General features: G+C 39.7%; 1 protein-coding gene across 1 annotated transcript; it reads right to left on the bottom strand.

The window, feature by feature from the left end:
• Positions 1 to 7,789: 7,789 nt before the first annotated feature.
• smox (spermine oxidase) lies at positions 7,790 to 21,152 on the bottom strand. Its single transcript, XM_030062897.1, has 7 exons — positions 21,052 to 21,152; positions 17,462 to 17,696; positions 15,397 to 15,623; positions 12,131 to 12,304; positions 10,881 to 11,625; positions 9,286 to 9,446; positions 7,790 to 8,365 (listed from the first exon to the last, which is right to left on the bottom strand). Exons 2-7 carry the CDS (start codon positions 17,667 to 17,669, stop codon positions 8,213 to 8,215), a joined length of 1,668 nt encoding a protein of 555 aa, XP_029918757.1. The 5' UTR covers positions 17,670 to 17,696; positions 21,052 to 21,152; the 3' UTR covers positions 7,790 to 8,212.
• Between the last annotated feature and the right edge of the window lie 257 nt (positions 21,153 to 21,409).

Raw genomic sequence — 21,409 nt, forward strand, 5'->3', positions numbered from 1 at the left:
CAGTGAACCCCCTCGCTGTTCCCTGCTCATGTGAATAATTATCAGGCATCGTTCTCAGGCTCCCTCTGCTGGTGTAAAGAGGCAGTTACACAGCTGAAAGGCCTGTGGGTGTTTTTGATTGATCTAGGAGATGATGTGCCCTTTGTAGTGTGTACTGCACAGACAACTACTACCCTGACTATTACGCAGTACTCTGATCAGGTCTTTAGAATCATGTTTAATTAACCTTCAGGCTGAGAATTAAATATGGTAATATGGTGATCTATCGCAGACTCTAAGGTGGTATTAGCAGCAATACTTTCAGTGGTAACAGTGCGCACTTTACCGTGCTGCAGTGCAGATAACCCTGATTTACAAAGGTCTACGTCTACATACGCCCACTTTGTTTGAAATAAATAATTAAGGTAACATAAAAGGTTTGCATTTGAGAGCTCCTCCGGCGTAGACATTTGGGTGAATATCGCAAAGTCTCCTCCCTTGTGACAAGTTTCCTGCAGGAGCAGAGAAAGTCTCTCTTTATTTTATCTTGCATAGTCACCTCATTTGTTACCAGGCAACAAGCCTTGTGTCTAAGTTTAATATTCAATAAATCTGAACACTTGTGGGTGGAGTGTACAACAGAGCAAGGTGAATGATTCCTGACTGCTGAGCGGGCGTTAGATCAGTGGGTTATTTAATATTCAAAATTTATTGGTGAAGAGAATGTTAGGTGCTGTTTTGGTCTCTGCTTCATAGTCAATATGTTTATGAGGAGTTGTGTAGCTGCGTGTCGTAGTACCAATGTGCTTGTTCCAAATCGATATGTGAGACACATTGTAACAGTTGTGGTTGTCCATTTCTCCATGTTTTCTTCAGTACTGCATATTATGGTGAGCCGGTACTGAATCGTTGAAAGATTTTGAGCTCAATTTCGTAGAGAGAAAAAGGTTTCAGGAAGGGGGTGTTTTAACTTTGCGGACACAATAGAGAAAACACAATGCACTTGTTGATTTTGAGTTTTAGACAATCCTGCCTTCGCTAAGAACTATTCTGTACATAAATTGTTTGTAAAGAAAAAAAAAGAAGAGCAAACATTTGATGTTATATAATATTAAGGTCATAATTACTAGGGATCTTCTTGATGGACAAAAGTTTACAGGTCTTCATTCTGTAAGCGACTTCTCTCCAAAGTGGAATGAAAGATAAACATAGAGAATTATATTATGTATAACAGTAGTGTTGAAATTGCAGTTGTGTATTATAGATACTTTATATTAAATGTGCATCAGAGTCATATAGAGATGGAAATTATTTAAGAAGAGGATAAAGATGATAATTCAGCTATTTATTTCTATAAAAAGAACAATGTCTATAATGTTGGCATGTTTGTGTTAAGCATCAATCATTAAGTTGCCTTCTTAACTGTTCTGCTACCGTGGCAAGAAAAATTATTAGATGTTTAAGAGCTTTGATTGCTTGCAGGTCAATACTGTTTCTCTTTATTTGATCAAGTCTGTTGTTGCACTAGTGAGGAAAAAAATAATATTTCAGATGTTTATTATTAGAGTGTTGTTTTTAATGTTCAGCTGTTTCTCAGTATTTGACAAAATATAATGCACTTTTTCTAGAACACTTTTATTGGCCCCATTTTTTTCTTTTCTTTTTTTTTCTTTTAATTTTAATTTATTTATTTATTTATTTTTTTTAAATTTCTGTGAACATGATGCCCAGCGTCCTCTGTTGTGCGGTGCAGGCTGTTCACTCACATGGTTATGGAAAGGAGATTGAGGAAACAGGATGATTGCCAGTGAACCACTCTGAGTGAACAGACTATTTACAGTCAGCCTTGCGACAATGAGGAAAACGCGCTTAGTCCGATGCATATCTTCTCTCTTAAACCATCTCTCATCTCTCATTGATCAGGAAAGTCATGATGCAACCTGATTCAACCACATTCAAGTGCTTTTATTTGGGTTCATTGCCAATATGACCTTATGCTCACCTTTATCACTGTCTTAAGATTGCTGGGTATGAACAGTGTTCTCTCTATGCCGATATGCTTTACATTACTTTTTAGCATTACAGATTTCAACGTCATACCTACTTTCTGCTTTATTCTGATAACGGACCTGCTGAAGTCTTTCCAGAGCGATGTTGTCTCTGGAAAAAGGAGAATCGAGGTGTTAAGTATGCCAGAATAATTCATATCTGCTTACTTCACCGTTCTCTGCCATTCCAAATGTTAACCAGATGTATTTCTTCTGTCAGTTTTTAAAAAATAAAACTTGTAATTTATTTACTGTATTAATTTAACACCAGAAGCTTCACTTATCATACTGAGGTGCTTCCTTGTAGGCACATTTATTTCATTATTATTATTATTTTTTTTTTTTTTACTAATTTTATTACTTCGTTGCTGGAGCTGCACCAATTTGTCATACTGTGCAATTTGAAAAGCAGTATCTATTCATCAGTCTTAATGTACCTCTGTATATATTTTCTGTATCAATGATTGTACTCTGCCCGTTCATCTGAATCGTATTTTACACATTACCTCAACACTTATCTGGGCAGTTAAGTGTGACTTTTTTTTTCTTTTTTTCTTTTTTTTCTTGTAACTTTGATTTTTAATTACCATTCACAGGTATGCCAGATGATTCATGAATTTCAGTCATGTGCTACAATGACAAAGTGGATTTTGTTGCTGGAAAAACTTCCAATAGAGGATCAGCATTCTCAAATGACTGCAATAGACGAAATGTTATCATTCATTTTTACTCATTCCTTGTCATCAATAAAATTGCTTAATTACATTTGCAAGTAGTTTCAGCAACTTTTTAAAAAAAAAAAAAATAATAAATTTATGATGACTAGAAGATTAGAGGGTTTCATTATTCAGATTTGGTATTTTTGTTTGTTAATCAAACAAGTAAACATCATGCACTTTATAGTCTTTATAGCAGCTGGGTTAACTACAAAGAGACAAAGAGGAGTTGTGTTGACCAATACTGTCAATTCACAAATTTTCTTACTGATTTTTACTTGTTTGAGAGGGACTGTGTGATTGAAAGTGATGAATGCACACAGGTGTTCATTTCCCCGACTGTTTCAACCACAACAGAACGAGTGCCTGTTAATGTTAGAAGTTATTTATCCTGGCTTCATTAAGAGATTTGCTGTAAATAAGAAGAAAAAGACAAATGGAGATGGAGAGGTGGTTTGTTGGCAGTGGTGTTAATAGCTGGCAGTTTATTTTTATATTTTCAAATCTTTTTACATGGGTTTGGGTGCGAATGTGTCGTTCTCACACGGAGTCTTGGTTCTTTCCATTCCATCTCGTCCGCCAAGTCCCCAACAAGTCTTGATATTTGCAGTTGGCAACAAGTTAATATCCATAAAATTTATCAGTTCCTTGTTCTTGGCACTCTTTTGGAATTGTTGTTTGGCCATTACATAATACTTAGGAGGTATGCAAGGACACAGTATCAGACAAGACGATGTGTATTTATAAATCATTAAAATGACTTTACTGATGGTAAACAGTTAGTCTTGCTTAGGTGATACGAAATCTGACTGATTTTTTTAAAAAATAGCCTATAGGAAGAGTTGTGAATGATCATTTTATTCATGTAACTTCTTCCACAGCGAGTTTGCAGCGTGTTTTATTGTCACTTTGTGGAAGTTTCAGTTTGTAATAGGGTCACAATGTGGTGATCCATTCATTAACCTTTGCTGTTTCTGGTAAATAACAAAAAAGATAAGGATAAAGCTACTACTACTGCTACTGCTACTACTAATAATGGTGGAACTAATTTATATACAGCACTTATGAAAACAGGATCACAAGATATACAAGTGAAAGCAATAACAGAAATGAAAAATTACACATTTAAACCAGATGCAGCTGCCACTTTCACCATTAAAATGAGGAACATGCATTACCATGTGTCTCTTTAAACAAAGCCATTAATGACAGTCATGAGTAATAAGTTAAAGATGATTAATGTTGAGCAAACTCACTCAAATGATGAGCAACCATTTTATATGCAAAGGTTTGAAAAACATCAGCAGTTACATTTTTTCTCTTTGTGCTTGTTGTTTTGGCTGCATGACCTTCCAAAGCTCAGATTTTTTAAACTTGTTTCACCCTCTTGTTCTGCCTTTATCTCAGCTTTGCAGTTTCAGAAAAAGAAAACCTTCTTGCCAAAGGGGGACAAAAAGCTTATTTATCCACCCCAGTCACTTTAAGACCTCATGTTCCCTCTTGGTCCCTGGTGCAGACTACCAGGCAGTGAAAAATGAAGAGCTGTCCAGCAGCTACAACTAATACCTGGTGCAGACCATTGTGGGAAAGGGGAGTTTTGGAGAAGCTGCAAGGTGACTGAAATAGTATACCAATGAGACTGTAAAGGTCTTAAACAAGAGAAGGAGTTATACCTTTGAGGCTAAAAGAAGCTGGGTTATTTTATTGTTTATGCTTGCAAAGCCTTGGCAATTTTGCCTGATCCACAGAAAAAGTTGGTTTGTGAACTGAGGCAACAAATAATGAAACAATCTCTGACTTTGTGTCATCAGGTGTCCTGAAACAACTCATCCATTTGTAGGCTAGAGCTCATCGGGTTTCATGTTAGAAGGTCACACTCGTCTCATGTTCTCAGTGTTGGACAGCAGCCTCTGGCACCACCTGAGGCAAAGTTTCTCCTCTGCCTTTCAATAAGGCCCCTCACTGATTAGGTACAGATGATCTGATGACAGCCATATTTATGCTCACCCTTGGTAATAAATTTTATTCCCCTCACTTTGTACATAGAGCTGGCTGAAGCAGTCAAGCATGTTATCCATATGAATGTAAACCCAGGTGGCATTATGCTGGTGGATTATTTGCAACAGAGCCTTCAGGGTGAAGCTGATTGACTTTGACCTTTACTGCAGGTGAGTTCTAATGATTCAGCCCTGAACTGGTGTTTTAATGCTGTGTGTTAGTCGTTTCCAAGGTCCAGTGTGAATAAATAGATTTGGATGTGTGACATAACCACACACACTTGGAGAAAATGTTGAAATTTGAAGCGACTTAATCTTAGTGTTGCAACTTAGATGCTGTGCGCTCCTATTTGTCAGGGCTTGCTGCCATTTTCAGTGTTGCATTGTTCACTCTGAAAACATAACATTCATCATGATGTATGCTCTTCTTCCAGAAATCGTCTCCGTGCTGATTTATGGAGGCACCGTCGTGGTCTCTCTGAGCTGTGTCAAGATTGTTATGGTCAGATCAGATCCAGAGTGGACATCACAGGGTTTCCTGCTGATCACTGGGTGCACCTGTGTCGTTCTCTCCAGCTGCTGCTCGTCAGCCTGGCTGGGAGGTTTTATTAAGAGGGAGCTTCGCCTGCTCAGTTGGGTGTGGGTCTCCAGAGAGTCAACACCAACAGTTGGCTTTCTGTGTTTTTTGTTATGAGTGGAAATCTGAGTTGTGTGTGTAATGGAAGTTTGAGTTGTTGTTGTTTTGTCAGTTTTTCATTTCCCCTCTCTCTCGTGACTCCCACTTTTCTTTAGTTTTGGGTCAAAATCCTTAGTTTGTCTATCATTTAGATAGAATCAGTGAGTGGCTCTGGGGAGTTTTATCCCATGTCACCTTTTTAGATACAAAAGGGCCCATTGTGTTTTGATTTGTTCAAACCTGCGCAGTGTTTGTTAGTTTCCCAAAGCTGTGACACTCATCCTTCAGGTTACACTTCTCTGGTGAAATGTAACAAAGGTTGATTGTTCTTTGATGACTCACTCTACCCTGTTAAGTGTTTGCTACAAATATGTCAGGAACTTATTATAAACATGGACACTATTCCTAGTCGATCTAGTACTCCTGCTTCCACATTTAATCCTCCTGAAAGGCCATCAATTACAGAAATTAATGCTGTGTGTTGTTCTCCAGCATTCACACACAGGCTGAGAATACAGAAATCTGTTGTTGTTCTTGTTGTTGTCTTTTTTCAGAGAACTTTCTTTTTATGCATGTTGCCACTAATTCTGGAGGCTCAATGTACTCCTACAAACCTGATTTGGCTTTGGGAGTAAAAACATTATCTCAGAAGAACTCCTGTTGATTATTGTAAGCATAACTCAGAAAAATTACAGAGAATGACATACAGGGGTGTGTTCTGTGTTGTGAGTGTATATGAGAGGACAGTCTAGATAAAGCTGTTATAACACATTTTGCTGTCTGGATGATCATTTTCTTTAGCTCAATTTCCCTAAGTAGAAAGTTGATTTGGATAACTTCTTAATATAGATTGCTAGCTGTCTCCAAATCTGAGTTTTCCAAACCCAGACTGTGCAAGAAGCAGCAGCTCAACATACAATGGCATGCTGGTCAGTATACCAGGGAATTTATTTAGGTTGTGCAGGGCAGCAGGACAGGCAGGGACGACTGACTGGTGGTTGAAGGGACAGAGTAACTTGTTATTTCAACATAAAAATAGAAGAAATGCAGTTTTAAAGATGCCTCTGTAGGCTTTTCAAAATTGATTTAATTTTAGGCAAAGTGATTATTGAAGTTTATGATTACATTCATCTAGTTTCCCTTTTGAAACTGAGGTTATGTGAATGTAAACCGTCTGACGGAACCATACAGAACCAAACACACATCCCAGAGTAATAAGACACTATCTCTATTTGGGGCCTCTTCAATTTCAAGATGATTCTGCGTTGATGCTCAACATCTCAAAACAGCTCTTTACCCAGACTGAACCTTCAAGCTAAAAATATATTAAGTATATATGTCTTCTTTGAGCAACACCAGAGGGACCCTACAAACCTTTGTAACAACACTGCCAGTCGCTATGCCGCCTGCATCATCCGTCTGTCCTAATCACCATCCAGAATGATACTGCTTCTGAAGAGGATAGCAATTCTCAATATTTTAGGTAAGCCATAATCTTCTGCAAGCTCCTTGTGAAACTCAGTAAGGCTGGAAAGATGAGAACAACACAAGCTTAGTGAGGAAATATGGAGAGTCCACCAGAGGGCTTTTTTGTGTTAGAAAAAAACAAACACACCCAGGTAAAGGTCAATATGGGAAAACTAAAGAAATTATAACAAAACTAAAGCAGCAGCTTTTGTTGCCATTAATACAAATTTAGTGTACTAACACATTTTCTGCCATAAAATATGGGAAAAAACAATTTCTATCATTGAAGGTAATTAGACAGATTTTTAAGTGGCCAAAAATGCCTATGTGGGGAAACTGAAGAAAATTAGAACAAAATTAAAGCATTTGTTTGACTTTTTGCCCCTGACTGATTTTTGAATGAAATCAAAACTCTTGATATGCTCCTTATCTCCCCTGAGGCCAGGACACTACTGTAAATAATTGTAAACCAGCTCTCATCATAGTGTCTAATACATGACAGTAAAACTTTTACACATCACTAATAGGTGGATACAAGGAGTAGAGTATGGGTGCAGAAATAAATTGCCCTGGTTTCCACGGCTTTTCTTGTCTTGTTTTCTTGTTTTTTTCTTGTTGTCCAAAAGAGGTGAAGACTGAGTTGAGGTCTGTACTAATACCATCTGTCACTTTTGGCAGAAAAAATACAAGTTTGGGGCCTTTTTTCTTTTTCTTTCTTTTCATTTGCACTTTGCTCACTTGGTTTAACCAGTTTAAAACATTATCTAAAGATGTTGGCAATATGGAAACAGCTTTTGCCTGTGGTTACACCCATCATAGGTTTCTACCACTCTGAAATATAATTAGGATAGATAGTTATATCACTATCCATTGAATATATGGGAAAAAATGAATTAGGACTTAGTGTTAGAGTTAGAAGTGCTGATTATGCAGTTTTTATTCTGTTAAACCTCATTTTTTTTATTTAGTCTTTCCATTATTTTGAAATAACAACATTAAGTACAGAAGGCACTTACAAAAAGAAGTTAAATTATTGATGCTGTTGTTAAAAACATTAACTTACTGATTAAAAAAACAACAGAAAAACATGATAAAGACAAATGACAGCACCATTGGCAACTTTTGAACAGTACATATCAAATAAAATCTAACTCTAAATCATGTGAATCTACAATACAGTAGAAACAATACTTATTTGTTATCATCAATGTAATGCCCCAACTATGCTTTAATATGTATAACTTAATAATTTCCCATAAGATAGAAAGCTTAGAACACAACAGTATTGTATGTTTGTCACTAGTCAGTGGTTCATTTTTTTTTTTCTTTTTACAAATTAGGCTTTGTGGTTTCAGCGCTGTGCAAGTCCTGATACATCTCTATCAGGCGAGTGGCCTCTCTCTGTCCTGACAGCAAAGCACCATGGGTAGTGGAATAGTATTTTCTGTGGGTGGCCTCTCCGGCGAACAGGACCTGCAGAGGCTGGAAAGGGGGAAAACAAGAGAAGGAAACAAGCAGAGACAGCCAAAGGAGAAGAGAAGGAAGAGGAATGATTTGAGAGAAGGGGGAAAAAAAGAACATGGAGACCAGATTAGACCAGATTAAAAACAAAATCTGCTGAAGTCATTTTGAAACACCATGTTTGACCCCTCGCAGGTCCCTAAGCAACACTGCTCTATTTTGGTGACAGACTGCTTCCTTGGTGTACTATATGTAGAGGGCAAATTTTTCTAAGTGGCTGTTTTCTGCTGCCAGTGTAACAGGGTTAAAGAGGGACTGCTGCAGAGGGTCACACTGTTCCTTCAGCACCATTAAGTGGGCACACAGACACCCACCCACCCACACACACACACACACACACACACACACCAGAGCGCATCAGATTTCACGGTCTACACTTCTGGCAGGGAAACAGGATTCATAACTCTCCTTACACCAGCTGTATTTGCTGTACATATGTGACATGTCAGTGATGACACAGCTGCATTAGTGAGATGCTGGGTTTGTAAACAACCAAAAGTGCAGTTTAATCTTCAATTCAGCGCTGTAATAAAAGAACTACATCCCTGCTGCATCAAAATAACGACAAATATAGCAAAATGGAATGTGGAAAAAAAATGTTATGCTTTATATGTATTTTTATCTGCAAGGACAATCTTCCATCCAAAAGCAGAAGAAAAGTTAATCCTCCTTGTTAATCTGTGATGTCATCCCAATACACAAGTCAAAAAATTGTCACGTGCATTGGCTGCACTGTCTTTAACAGTTTCTCTGTTTGCATGGTTACTAAACTGAGTAGCATTCTTTTGAATTATGATTAATGCAATCTGCAGGCAGATTGGAGGCAGGATCTGGCTGATCTACAGACAGGCACAGATGTGTTTTCTTGTGGTTTTCCTCACCGGGGCCTTGGTGCTCTTGGCATAAGGCAGTGGCATGGCCAGCCTCTCGAAATCTCCCCCGTTGGACCCCACCCTGGTGAAGGAGTAGGAGCCCCGGATGTAGGGGTTACTACCCCAGGAGGAGCGCAGGATACGCCTCGGCTTTGGAATGTTTGGGTTCCCTGACGATGGAGAGACAGACAGACAGACAGAGGCACCGGAGAAACAGGGACAGATTTAATGAGGAAGCAAAATTAGAAATGCATTCACACAAATACAGTTTGCTCAAAACTTGCACGGGTCCTCAGTTTTGATGAGTGCCTCAAACAGACCACTGACTACAGTCTGGAGCCGTGAGGACGTAAGCTCAGGCCACTCACTGGGACATCCAAGCCCAATCTGCCACCACGGATCATCTCATGTCCCTGTAAGAGCAGTGAGGCACAAGCTAGGCTATATGTAATAAGGCGACAAGTGAGGGGATTAACCCACAGTGACCTAAATAAGGAATCCATGTGTCTGTGTTTAAGTAAGTGTGTGCATGTGTGTGTGTGTTTATTTGTGTGTGTATATGGCTTGTGGGTGTACATTACAGTATGCATGCACTGTGGGGAACCCCCCCCCCCTTCCCCCAGACTAATCATGAAGTGACCTTGGCTGTATTATTGACATAATGCTAAACATAGCACATACCTTGTAACCCACTTTGTGTAACCCATTTTTCTATTCACTTTCTATTACTGATTCACCCCAGTGATTCAAACCAGTTTACCCATACAATAATATGCCAGCATAATAATGATGTAATATTTTATGTGTAATATTCTGTAAGGTACCTGTTGCAGCTACTCTGTGCCTTTTTGACTTCACATATACAAGAGCGAACCGTCTTACTCAGGTGTATCTGTCCATTTGATCAATATGGTCGTACTGACTCAAGACTAGTTAGTATGGCGTGCTGGACTGAAACATACACAGAACCTGAGTCACACAGCATCATCTGTCAGCCTCTCCATCAAATAAAACAAAATCATTTACCTCACAGCTAAAGCTTATGTCACTTCCCTTATCTAGATCACAGAAATCCAGCAAAAGGATGAATCACTGCTGAATGAGTCACTGGGCTGTGACTCAGTAACACAGTAGTAGTGATGCATGTCACTTACACAAGGTAGCATTAAGTTACTAATTCCTGGCATACGCAATACAGTGGAATTAGAGGTTAGTGTTTACTGTAGTGACTTTGTGGTATAATCTTTGAGTCACAAGGATAAAGAAAAGTACATTTTATTTGTACACAAACACATAGAATGATTGAAGCATTGTATTATTGTAATATGTAAACTGTAGCTATGTATGTGGGCATTATTGTTCTTGAACTTCCGTGTCAATAAAACTCATTAAATTAAAACTGAAATTTAAAAAAAAGAAAAAAGAGAGCAACAGTGGAATTAAGTGGCACTATGAATTTTTTTCAAGAAATTCTGCTCAAGAAATTACAAAGTCTTCTACTGTAGAGAGTTAATGTGATTTTTTTTTATGGGTATTGCTGATCACAAAACATACATGTCATAGGTTTCTTTGTGTGTTTTGTGCTGTGTGTGTATCCTGCTAACCTGTGAAGCGCCGCAGCAGCTCGGTGCAGATCTCAGCGACTAACTCGTCGTCGCAGCGCTCCATCAGCAGCGCCTCCTGGCCACAGATCCAGCCACTCAACATGTAGCCATAGCGCTCTGGCGGGTAGAGAACGTCGAAGCTGCAGATCTTCTTGTACCACAGCTCCTCAGGGTAGACCAGCTGCTCCAGCTGGGCCTCGTCCTCCCACACAAACTGAATGCTGTTGCACTCAGGGCTCCAGAAGGGCTCAGCATACTCGAGAAAGATCTTGTCGGTGGTGCTGATGCCCAGCTTCTCGATGGCCAGCACCTTGTCCTCTGGCAAAGATGGGGAGAACATGGCCTCATGGCTCTCCTTTAGCACGCCCAGAGAGGCTGTCACGATTACGTGGTCAGCAGTGATCCACTCCTCATCTTCGCACTCCACGCAAACGGGGTGACCTACGATCAGGGGGTACTCATGAGGTTGACAGCCACGGTTGTTGTCATTGTGATTGTTGCCCTGGTTAGTGTTGCTGCCCCTGGCGATCTCCTCCTGTTGCTGGGCGGAGAAGTTCCAGTGGATGCAGCGGACCGGTTTGCTAAGGCAGATGGTGCGGGAGGGGATGTCCTGGGCCAGGAGCTCCACAATCTTCATAAAACCTCCTGGAATGACATGATGGGCGCCAGGAATTTCTGTCCACTCACCGAACTCACTCAGAGACACCTCGTCCATACTGGCAGAGCTGCTTTCGCAACTCTCCACCTGAAAGGGACAATCACATTGACAGACAATCAAACAAAACAAAACATTTCTGCCCAATATCTACACATAGAATGCAGCCAAATTACCAGGAAACAAGAAGGCACTCCAAATTCTTACACTCAGTTAAATTTTAAGTACCAAATTTATTTTTGGCCCTACAAACATATACTCTGGTTTGGAATCAAGTCCCTGTCCACAGTTTCAGGTACTTAAAGTTACTGCTAAAAAGCAGTAACTTTCTAATGGTAGAAAAATAATGTGTCAGAGCTTCACCTGGTGCCACACCCATTCCTTGTAATCGGGCGTATGAGTGTATAGCACACAAGTCTCAACAATGTTTTGCAATTGTGTCAAAAGAGATTGCAAATGACAAAAGAAACCAGAGACGTACGGCATTATTACAATTAAGGTTACAGTGTCACACCCACAGACACATGCATGTGGAGAATACACACACACACACACACACACACACACACACACACACACACACACACACACACACCTTGAGGTATTGCTGAAGCATGGACAGCTTGAGCTTCTTGGTGCTTTCAGAATCATCGGGATCCAGCATGATCTTCTTGCGCACCACGTCCCGTGTAAAGACACCGACGCTGTTCTGGCTCTCAGCGCACACAGGCTTCCCATTCTGGAAGAACTCCTGAGTCAGCTCGTACACCTTAGGAAAGACGAAGGGGGAGATGGAGGATGGACATCCACAGAGATGAGGGAAGTAAGAGGGAAGAAAAAAATAATGGTGAACAAACCGCAGACAGAAACAAGAGAGAAAAGACATGCTATGCTGACCAAATGCTGATTACAGCCACAGATTGGCATCATGGCATCTAAATTCCAAGATTCAAACTACACACAAAATTTTCCTATAAGTGTTTATTTTTCAGTGACAATATTTTAAGTGCAGACCGGAGGGTTATCTGTTAACTTTGGCATTGTGTTGGTTTTTAACACTGTCAGAGATAAATGAAAAGTGATGACTCTGCTTTGCAAACTAATACACTGAATTGAAACTGAGAGCTGAGTGGGTGAGAAAAAGATCTGGGAGGTTATGACCCTTGTTTTGAGATGAATATGTGTGTTTAGTAACGATGCCCTTAAATCTCAGTCACACTTCATGTACTTCATGCTAGCAGTTCATTCATTTTAAATGAGAATCTATTACATCATTGCATAACAAATCCACTGTGTTGCAATACAAACACTGTATGCATTAAAATTAATGTACTTAAACATTTATTATGCAGGAATAAATTAAAGCAAATGCTTTACTCCATTTTTGATATCATCATATTTTGTGATAAAAATCAGTTCTAACACAATGATTAACAACATGCCTGATCAGTTCAGTCTCAACCTGTTTTGAGCCACAGCTTCATTGAGCTGATGTAAGTAAATTACTCTAGGTGAAGTAGAGTGTTGGTGTCTTCATTCAGAAAGCACAGAGTGTTGCAACCATATGTATTATGACAATCTCACTGACACGCTTTGACAATGAATCATAAATGTAGTGTTACTCAATATGATACTACAGACTGTACACAGTGTTAGGTGACACGAATTTATCACTGCACTTGTAATAGTGTTTTAAATATGTGCATGTGTGGCTACAGCAGAATCTCAAAGAGAAACATTCCTTTAAAACATACATAATAGACACTGTTGCATATGAGGAATTCCACTGTTAGTTTGTGTCTGAGGTCTACATGAAATCTAACAATAATCGTGTTGGTGGTTGGCTTGATCTTGCTGCTATAATGAGGCTAATATCCAGGCAGATGTCCAGTGAGTGGCGAGTGAGACTGTGTAGGAGCTGCAGTGCAGTACAGACAGCAGCAGCCTACAGTGATGGTGATGGAGCTCAGCTTGTGAACAGAAGGTTGCAGGCTCCATTCACCAGGCTGGTCAACAAACTATCATGTGGAGTGGAAAGAGAACAAAATACTCTCTCCCCACCCAGAGGCAGAGAGAGTACTAGAATGTCCCACTCAAGTAGAGGCACTGCTCATATTTATTTAAAGGTGTCCTGTGTAAAATGTGAAGGGACCCCTTGGACTCACCATACAAAAGTGTAATAAGCACAAAATCTGAAAATGAGACTACATGGTTGACTCACTGATATATTATATGCTTATTCTGTGTTTTTTTGTTTGTTTGTTTGTTTTTCAGTTGAGTTAAAACACTCCGTTTTTCAACCCTTAATTCTGCGCAGTGCTCCTTTAATTAGAAATAAAGTATTGGTGTAATAACCTGTCTCACTGAAGTAATACAGAGCAAATTTAAAATGTTAAAGTAAGTTTTACTTACTCTGCTTACTTTGAGTACAAGTTCTAATTACAATTCCTTTAACTGGAAAATTTGAAATAAAAAAAAAGTGCTACTTACTCTCCCTTACTTTAACAGCTACTACTGAGGTGCCCTTGGGCATGGCACCTAACAACAAAGTGCTCCAGTGCAGCTGCTTGGTGGTCAGCTACAGCCTCAACTGGTTAAATCCCAGGTGTGAGGGTATGTCTGTCTGTTTTTTTTTTTTTTACCTTCCTTTCCCCTCCTTATATTGAATGTTTTGCAAATTTGGTCTTAGTCAGTTTGTCTGGTTGAATAGAAGGTTCAAGAAAAAAAGCTGCATTCTGTCTGTGCTATATCTTCTCTCTTGTAAGTGTTTTCCCAGGCATGACCTAGTTTAACTATGCCAGTTATACAGCAGCTTATGTCTCCGTGTCACAGAGGAAACAGTATAGTCACAGCAGGCTGTAAATCAATCTGCATTAGTGTGTTGTGATGGGCAGTAGGACCTGAGAAGAATGGAATAATTAGACAAACATTACAGTGACGGAGTGGTACAGAGAAGAGTGTTTACCCTCTGCTCTTAAAGGGCGAGTTAAAATTTACTGATACAAGATGATATGACGTGCATATTACTACACACATTTCCCTCTTGGTACTTCTTCTGCTTGCAGAACAGATGGAGTAATAGGTGGAGTTATAGGTAAACTAGTGTGTCGTAATTGAGTGGCATTCTTCAATTAACAAAGTGGCTCCAAGATGTAGTGCCCGTCTTATGGGAACACTGAGCATCAGAGTACATTATTGTTGCATTTTGTTGTGGATGGTTTCAAAATTTTTAGGTTGTCTGTAGGGCTGGGCAATATATTGATATTACATTGATTTTGTGATACACGACTAGATATAATATGGAATTTTGGACATTGTAATATCGTGATACAGCATAAGTGATGTCTTTTCCTGGTTTTAAAGGCTGCATTACAGTTAAAGTGATGCAATTCCTTGACCTTATTAGACTGTTCTAGATGTCATATTATTTTTCTCAACCTGTCTGGTCATCATATCCCCATTACTAATGGCTGTTTATCAAAAATGTTATTCTGTAAATATATTGTGAAAGCACCAATGGACATCTCTGCAACATAAAAAACAATATCAATATTGCGGTAGTCGGTAGTCAAAAATATTGTGATATTTGATTTGCTGTCTGTGACTATAGGCTGCTATTGATTTTGCTATACCTGCTCAGGCAATTAGCCTCATCTCACACCACAGGGATCACCTCTTGAGATAATGCCTCTGGATCAATATCACTGAGTAAGTCATGCCAGCTTGTGCCAATGGATCCTGATTATCCCTTTAAGACACATCTCTATTGAGCATGAGTGTTTATGAGTATACATGTGCATACTTTGTTCACAGGTATACAGACACGTGTGTGTGTTCATATGTATCCCCTCATCTCCTCACCTCGTTGTACAGGTCACTGAACTCCTCCACCAGGTCCTTGGGGATCCTCTTCCCACTGTTGGTCTGGTAGTGAGCCACACCATTTTTGGTGTACAGGCTGATGCGTCCCACACTCCTCTCTCCATCCGTGGTGTGCTCCAGCAGCCCATTGTCCTCTGCCAGGTGGTACACTGGGTTCCCATTTGCACCATGGATCCAGGTGGCTCCAAGCTCCAAAGTTGCTTTTCCTGCACACACAACAGATGAAGGTACTGAGATCATATCATCATATATAAAATCGGATGTACAGGCAGCACAGCCGTTCAACAACTCCCAAAGGTGGTCAATTCAGTTCACATACAGCAAATACTGAAAGCCATCTGTATGCTGTCAATGTAGCATTCTTTCTTGTGGATGATGGAGTCACACATGCAACTAAGATTCATTAGGGAAATTTGCTTTTGAAATTCATTTATGTAATAAACATGGACTAACGCCAGGGACGAAAATGGCAAAATGCCTCTGTGATTACATAATGGCTAAACACATAAACAGACATTTACATAACTGGCACAAATTACAATCATGACAGACACCAAGGTTTACGCTTCATGGTGATGTATCTGTATTTTTATATGCGTGAGTCTCTCAAACTGAATCAAACCAAAATTGAGGGAGTCTATTTTTATTAAAACCAGATCTGGTGAGGTCTCCTTCAAAGCACATAATTGCCCAGTTTAACAGCTGTGTGTGCTGTAAAACAAATATCACAGAAATTACCATTCTATCTATAATAACAGCGAAAACATACTAGGGGAGCTTTAAAAAAGTACTTAACAGCCTGACAACATTTTCTCAGTCTATTTGCTGAGTGCATAAATACATGGCTGGCCACTTCCAGATCTCCAGTCAAAATGGCAGTTAATTACCAATCAAAAGTAAAGAATTGGGGAATGAGGAAAAAAAAATTGAACTGCACTTTGATAGGAAATAGACCTACTGTGGATTTCATAAACTAACTGGTTCTGCAGAATGGCATTTTAATCTCAATTTGTGCCATAAATTGAGTTTGTTCTCTAACAGTGCAGCAGACAAAAAGTGTCCAGTCTTGCTTTGTATGGAGCTTTACTGAGAAGACTCTGAAATATGAATAGCACCAGTAACTCTACTATTGATAAAATAACATTAATATTTGAAAATAATTATTTTTGCAGGTGTAAGAGTTGACTGTATGATGCAAAATAGAGGACTCACTCATTCTAGGTATTTTAAATGTCTTTCTATCCACAGTATTGAGCAAAATGTGTAAAAAAAACACATCACTTCTTTGGTCGATGCATCAGTTATGTCACAGTTTATTAACTGGCAGTCCAAGGTTTAATGATAACAATAAGTTATTAGTTTACATATCAATGTGTTTTAGTGCCACTGGTGATAAAGTGTATCTATAAAGGGTACCAGTTTATTATTGACTGTTTTTATCTGTATTTGTTTAGCTGAGAAATCAATTGGTCAGGCAATCAACTTTTATTGATGCTAACAGCTCTGAGTAGGTGAAATGGAAAAATCTACAATAACCCATACTCATATGGTATAATCAGAAAGATAACAAGCCTAAGGAGACAATTTTCTATAAAGCCATAGGTTTCATGCCAGTATGATGTAGTCCTTTCCCATTTAACTTGAACATACTGATTAAAACAAATTATTAAATGTGACACATGAATAAATATGGTAATTAATAATTTCTTTGCACATTTGGGAGTCTAAAAATCAGAGTAATTACATTTCACATCATCATTTTCTCTGGAAAAGCCACCGCTGTAGTTGTTTTTATTGATCCCATTAGAGCACTGTTAAAATGGAACTGATTGATGATTGGGCCTTTGGAAAATCACTCATCTGGCAATCAAAAGTCCTGTTGCCCCTGCGTGAGTTTACCCACAGGTACTGGAAGGGGAGTGATTTGGCAAGGGAGCTATCCCATGAGAAACCAGATAAGCCACAATTTAAATTACTGAGAAAATTTTGTGGGCTAGCAATTCAAGAATAAGTTTAAGACAGATGCAGGCGCACATCCTCTCACCGTGCTGAAAGCTTTGAACTCTCCCTCCAATATGGTCTGATGCTTCTAGGACTCTGACATCCGTAAAGCCGTTTTCCAGTAGGATCTTAGTTGCAGCAAGGCCGGCCAAGCCAGCACCAATCACCACTATTCGAGGCTGCCGATGAGTGCGTAGGCCGCTACTAAGAGGATCATCAGTGCTGTCTGACGAAATTTCACAACTTTGCATGCCGTCCAAGCTCCTCTTCTAGGGGGTCTGAGGACAAATGAGAAGAACAACGTTAAAAATGACACGTGCTACAGAAAATCAGCGGGCGACAGGAGTGAAGACTGAACTTCACACAGGAGGATATGTCAGTGGGACAAAGGTTGTTGCTGTCAATTCAATTTCCTGCTGTATGGCACCAAGAAACATAAACATTTTTAAAAACAAATTGTTACTGTTGTCAGAGCCTGCATCCTAGATTTCATCCCTTACTATATGTCAGTTACTTAAGGATGCTACCATTCATAGAGATGAATGTCTTTGAGAAGTACAAGCAATCTTGTTATTCCATTATGTTTGGCAGATTTGTTTTGAATGTATGGACAGCTGCCTGCAAGAGTAACGCAACGGGAGATCTATTCAGGACAGTCCTCTTATCCTACTAGACAAAACTACAAACTACCACATTGTGAGTAAACAGTAAACATTGTGAGTCTTTTTTTGTCATAATGGATTCTTTATTGTAAACTGTGGTAACCTTAGAGTAATTTTCTTTCCCAATGCCTCTGCAATGACAGTTTTTAATATGAAATGGGCCAGTTTTCTGACTTCTTACATGCACAAGCAAATCTGTCAACTCCTCTGAGGTAACAGAGTGCACTCCTGCTGTTGCACAAGACACACATACACACACACACACACTCCCCGCTTTGTTACCACAGCAACACTGGACACATGGTGGCACACATAGTACTATGCAGAAAAAACAAACTGATTCTTACTCATGCGGAGGTCAAATGATTTGAACACATTTGTTTGCTCCAAACAATGCACTACAGCTGTATGTGTGCATATATGTGACTCATGCACACATGAACCATACTGTTCATCTGTAACATTTAATGTGAGGCTATCCACCTGCCTCTGAATGGCCAGGACTGGGGAGCAGCTTTATACGCTCCACGAGTACAGGTGTACATTTAACAAAATGGATAATGTATTCACTGTGTATACTGTGAGGCATGTCAGTCATGAAGGACTTGTGAAACATTTCTTAAATGTTGACCCCTAGGAAAATGACACCTAAGCAGTACAAAGGTTTCCCATCAGCGTATTCATTTCCTATCACTCAGCTGGTTGCATCACATTGGGGCTGACACTACTAACCACAGAAGTCTGGGTGAGTCTTCACACTTAACCTCATACATTGCCTGCTCATGAAAAATTACAATGTACAGTGCTTAATACTGTAGGAAAAAAAAAAAAACACTAGCAATAACAACGCACATTTACCCAACTTGTATTTTATTAACATTGATAAGAGACTTAAATGTACATCATGTGTTTTATTGAAATTAATGTGGAAAATGTCTTATTGGTTTCAGTGGTATAATGCATTCCTTCATCTTGTAGTTTAACATCTTGCACTCTCATTTTTGTGTGAAAAGTAGGATGTAAACATATTTGCGTCCTGACTCAGGAAACCTCTGTTTAGCGAGAATTATTCTGTTCATGCCACTCTTGATTTAAAGGGTAATAGCCCATCTGTAGCATTCACAGGGTCAAAATACAGGGTTGGTATACACGGAGCTTAACACCATAAATGTGTGCTGAGTTCACAAAGGAACAACAGTTACATATGAATGACTCATCAAATTCACAGGAAGATGTCACACACTATGGCCTCTCTGACACACGAAGATCATGCATCCCTCTGTGGTTGCTTGTAATTCTGTGGCCAGTTAATACACTTGCCACATGTCACCACTCCTCGCTTCCCTGAAACAGATTACTGCATAGACTGGCCTTGGGTGGATAGAGGGTTGGGGATGGGGGGAGGGGATGAGAGGGTGGGCCACGACTGACCTAGAAATGGCAATCTACGCCTGACAGCGGCCTTTTCAAGGGTAAGGTAGGCCTCGATGCAGCGATGCCTTTAAAGGGCTGTTTGTGTGTCCCGTCTTTTTCTTCTAGACTAAATAATTCTGCTCTATCCAACTGTCCATGCACACAGACATATATACACACACACAGACATCTGCACTCATACCATTTGCTTTATCAGTCCACTAGCATGGCAACTAACATCTCACTTCGTAGGACATCAAAAAGGCAGAGTAGTCCGGGGCCCCGTGCCAAAGGCCAGACATTCCACACTTCTCTCCCAGCTCTGATGTTCCCAAGCTGGGATGTTGGAGCAGAGATACCCACCCCCACCCCTGCCACCACCACCACCCTGCCACTGTGGTGTGCACTTGGATGTTATCTTGGTCCAAAAAAAACAGGAGAACAGTGCCCCGGCGGTGCAGCACTACTGCCAAAGGTAAACACAAGTTAAGGAAGTGTAGATGGCTCGAACAACAAAAGCTCAACACATTAACTTGGAATTAGTGATGACAAAAGCACATCATCACCATTAAGAGGGATAATGCTCTCCAGGGCTTAATGAAAAGCGTCCAATAAAAATTAATGAAAGTGGATTGATGGGGGAGATTTTTTTTTTTTTTTTTTTTTTTTTTTTTTTACATAAATAAATGAAGGTAAACACACTCACACCCAGGCCATTCATCAACATTAAAAGACAAGAAATTATGATTTTATACTGTTATATTTTTAAAATCCCTATGACTCCAACACAGCGATTCCTCTAGGTACTGTGATTCAGATATAAGATACAGATGATGTAAAAAAATAAAATAAAATAAAATAAAATAAAGCAAAATGTGAAAGATGTGTGACTGAATAAAGAGAACCGATAACAAAGAGCATGGACGCTGTCTTTATGTGTGTAAAAAATAAAATAACAACAATCAATAGGTAAAGAGCTGCGCTTTAGCCTATACACGGTCATCGCTGCCACGTAATGAAGCCCTGATGCCAAACAGGCAGCAGTTTGAAACAAAGAGACAAGTTCATTGAGTTACTTTGATTAACTCGGTGTGAAAGAAAACGCAGCGGCAACATAACAAAACTTGACAAGAACACGAATTCAAAGCGTCAAATGGAGCGACAATTAATAACACAAACCACACTGATTTACCAATCCTGGGGTAAAGTGTCCGGTTAAACAGCGACCAGACGGCAGGCTATTGATATACAACGTTATCGATACGCGTTTGATACAACCTGACAGCGGTACGCTATGATTTAATTCGCCACTTAGCTGTTTTATACATCAACAATCCAGTGACATTTGGAAAATAAGGTATCTACGTCGACCCTTGGTGCTGACAACTTCAGCACACAGAGGCTGCTTGTTTAGCCAACTTGAGTTCACATCACAGGCTGATTTAGCTTGTTTTCCCGATTAACGTTTTCTGTCACCGGAATCGTCATTGTCGACTCGCTGTTTTGTCACTACACTGTTTTTCTTATCGGGCTGTAGCTTTAGCACGCTGCTCGTTACCTGACTCTCTTGGTCTTCAGCTTTAAAACCTCAGAGTGCTCCGCTTTCCTTTGTGCCGTTTTTCCCTCGGACCCGGCTCAGCTTTGTATTTATGTGCCTCGAAACCAGAAGCAGCCAGTTTTCCCGTGGCCGCTGCCTCCTGGTTAATAAATATGAAGCACGGTGACGCCAAAGAGCAGCCGTCCACTGCGGGAGCCCGCCGTCAGTGCATATGCTGATGCCTGCATGCATGCATACATAAAATATTCATCACAGCCACAGCCATAACCGCAACAGTGGTACTAATAATACCACCACCAACAACAATCATTACAATATTAAATGTAGTAGTAGTAGTAGTAATAATAATAATAATAAT

The sequence above is a fragment of the Myripristis murdjan genome, chromosome 1, assembly GCF_902150065.1.
Source record: "Myripristis murdjan chromosome 1, fMyrMur1.1, whole genome shotgun sequence".
NCBI classification, from domain to species: domain Eukaryota; kingdom Metazoa; phylum Chordata; class Actinopteri; order Holocentriformes; family Holocentridae; genus Myripristis; species Myripristis murdjan.

Excerpts from the sequence above, each read along its gene's own strand:
- smox (XM_030062897.1), bottom strand. The coding sequence starts at position 17,669 with ATGCAAAGTTGTGAAATTTCGTCAGACAGCACTGATGATCCTCTTAGT. Across the intron at positions 12,305-15,396 it reads TCAGTGACCTGTACAACGAG|GTGTACGAGCTGACTCAGGA; the intron begins GTGAGGAGATGA and ends GTCTTTCCTAAG. Across the intron at positions 11,626-12,130 it reads TGCTTCAGCAATACCTCAAG|GTGGAGAGTTGCGAAAGCAG; the intron begins GTGTGTGTGTGT and ends TGTCCCTTTCAG.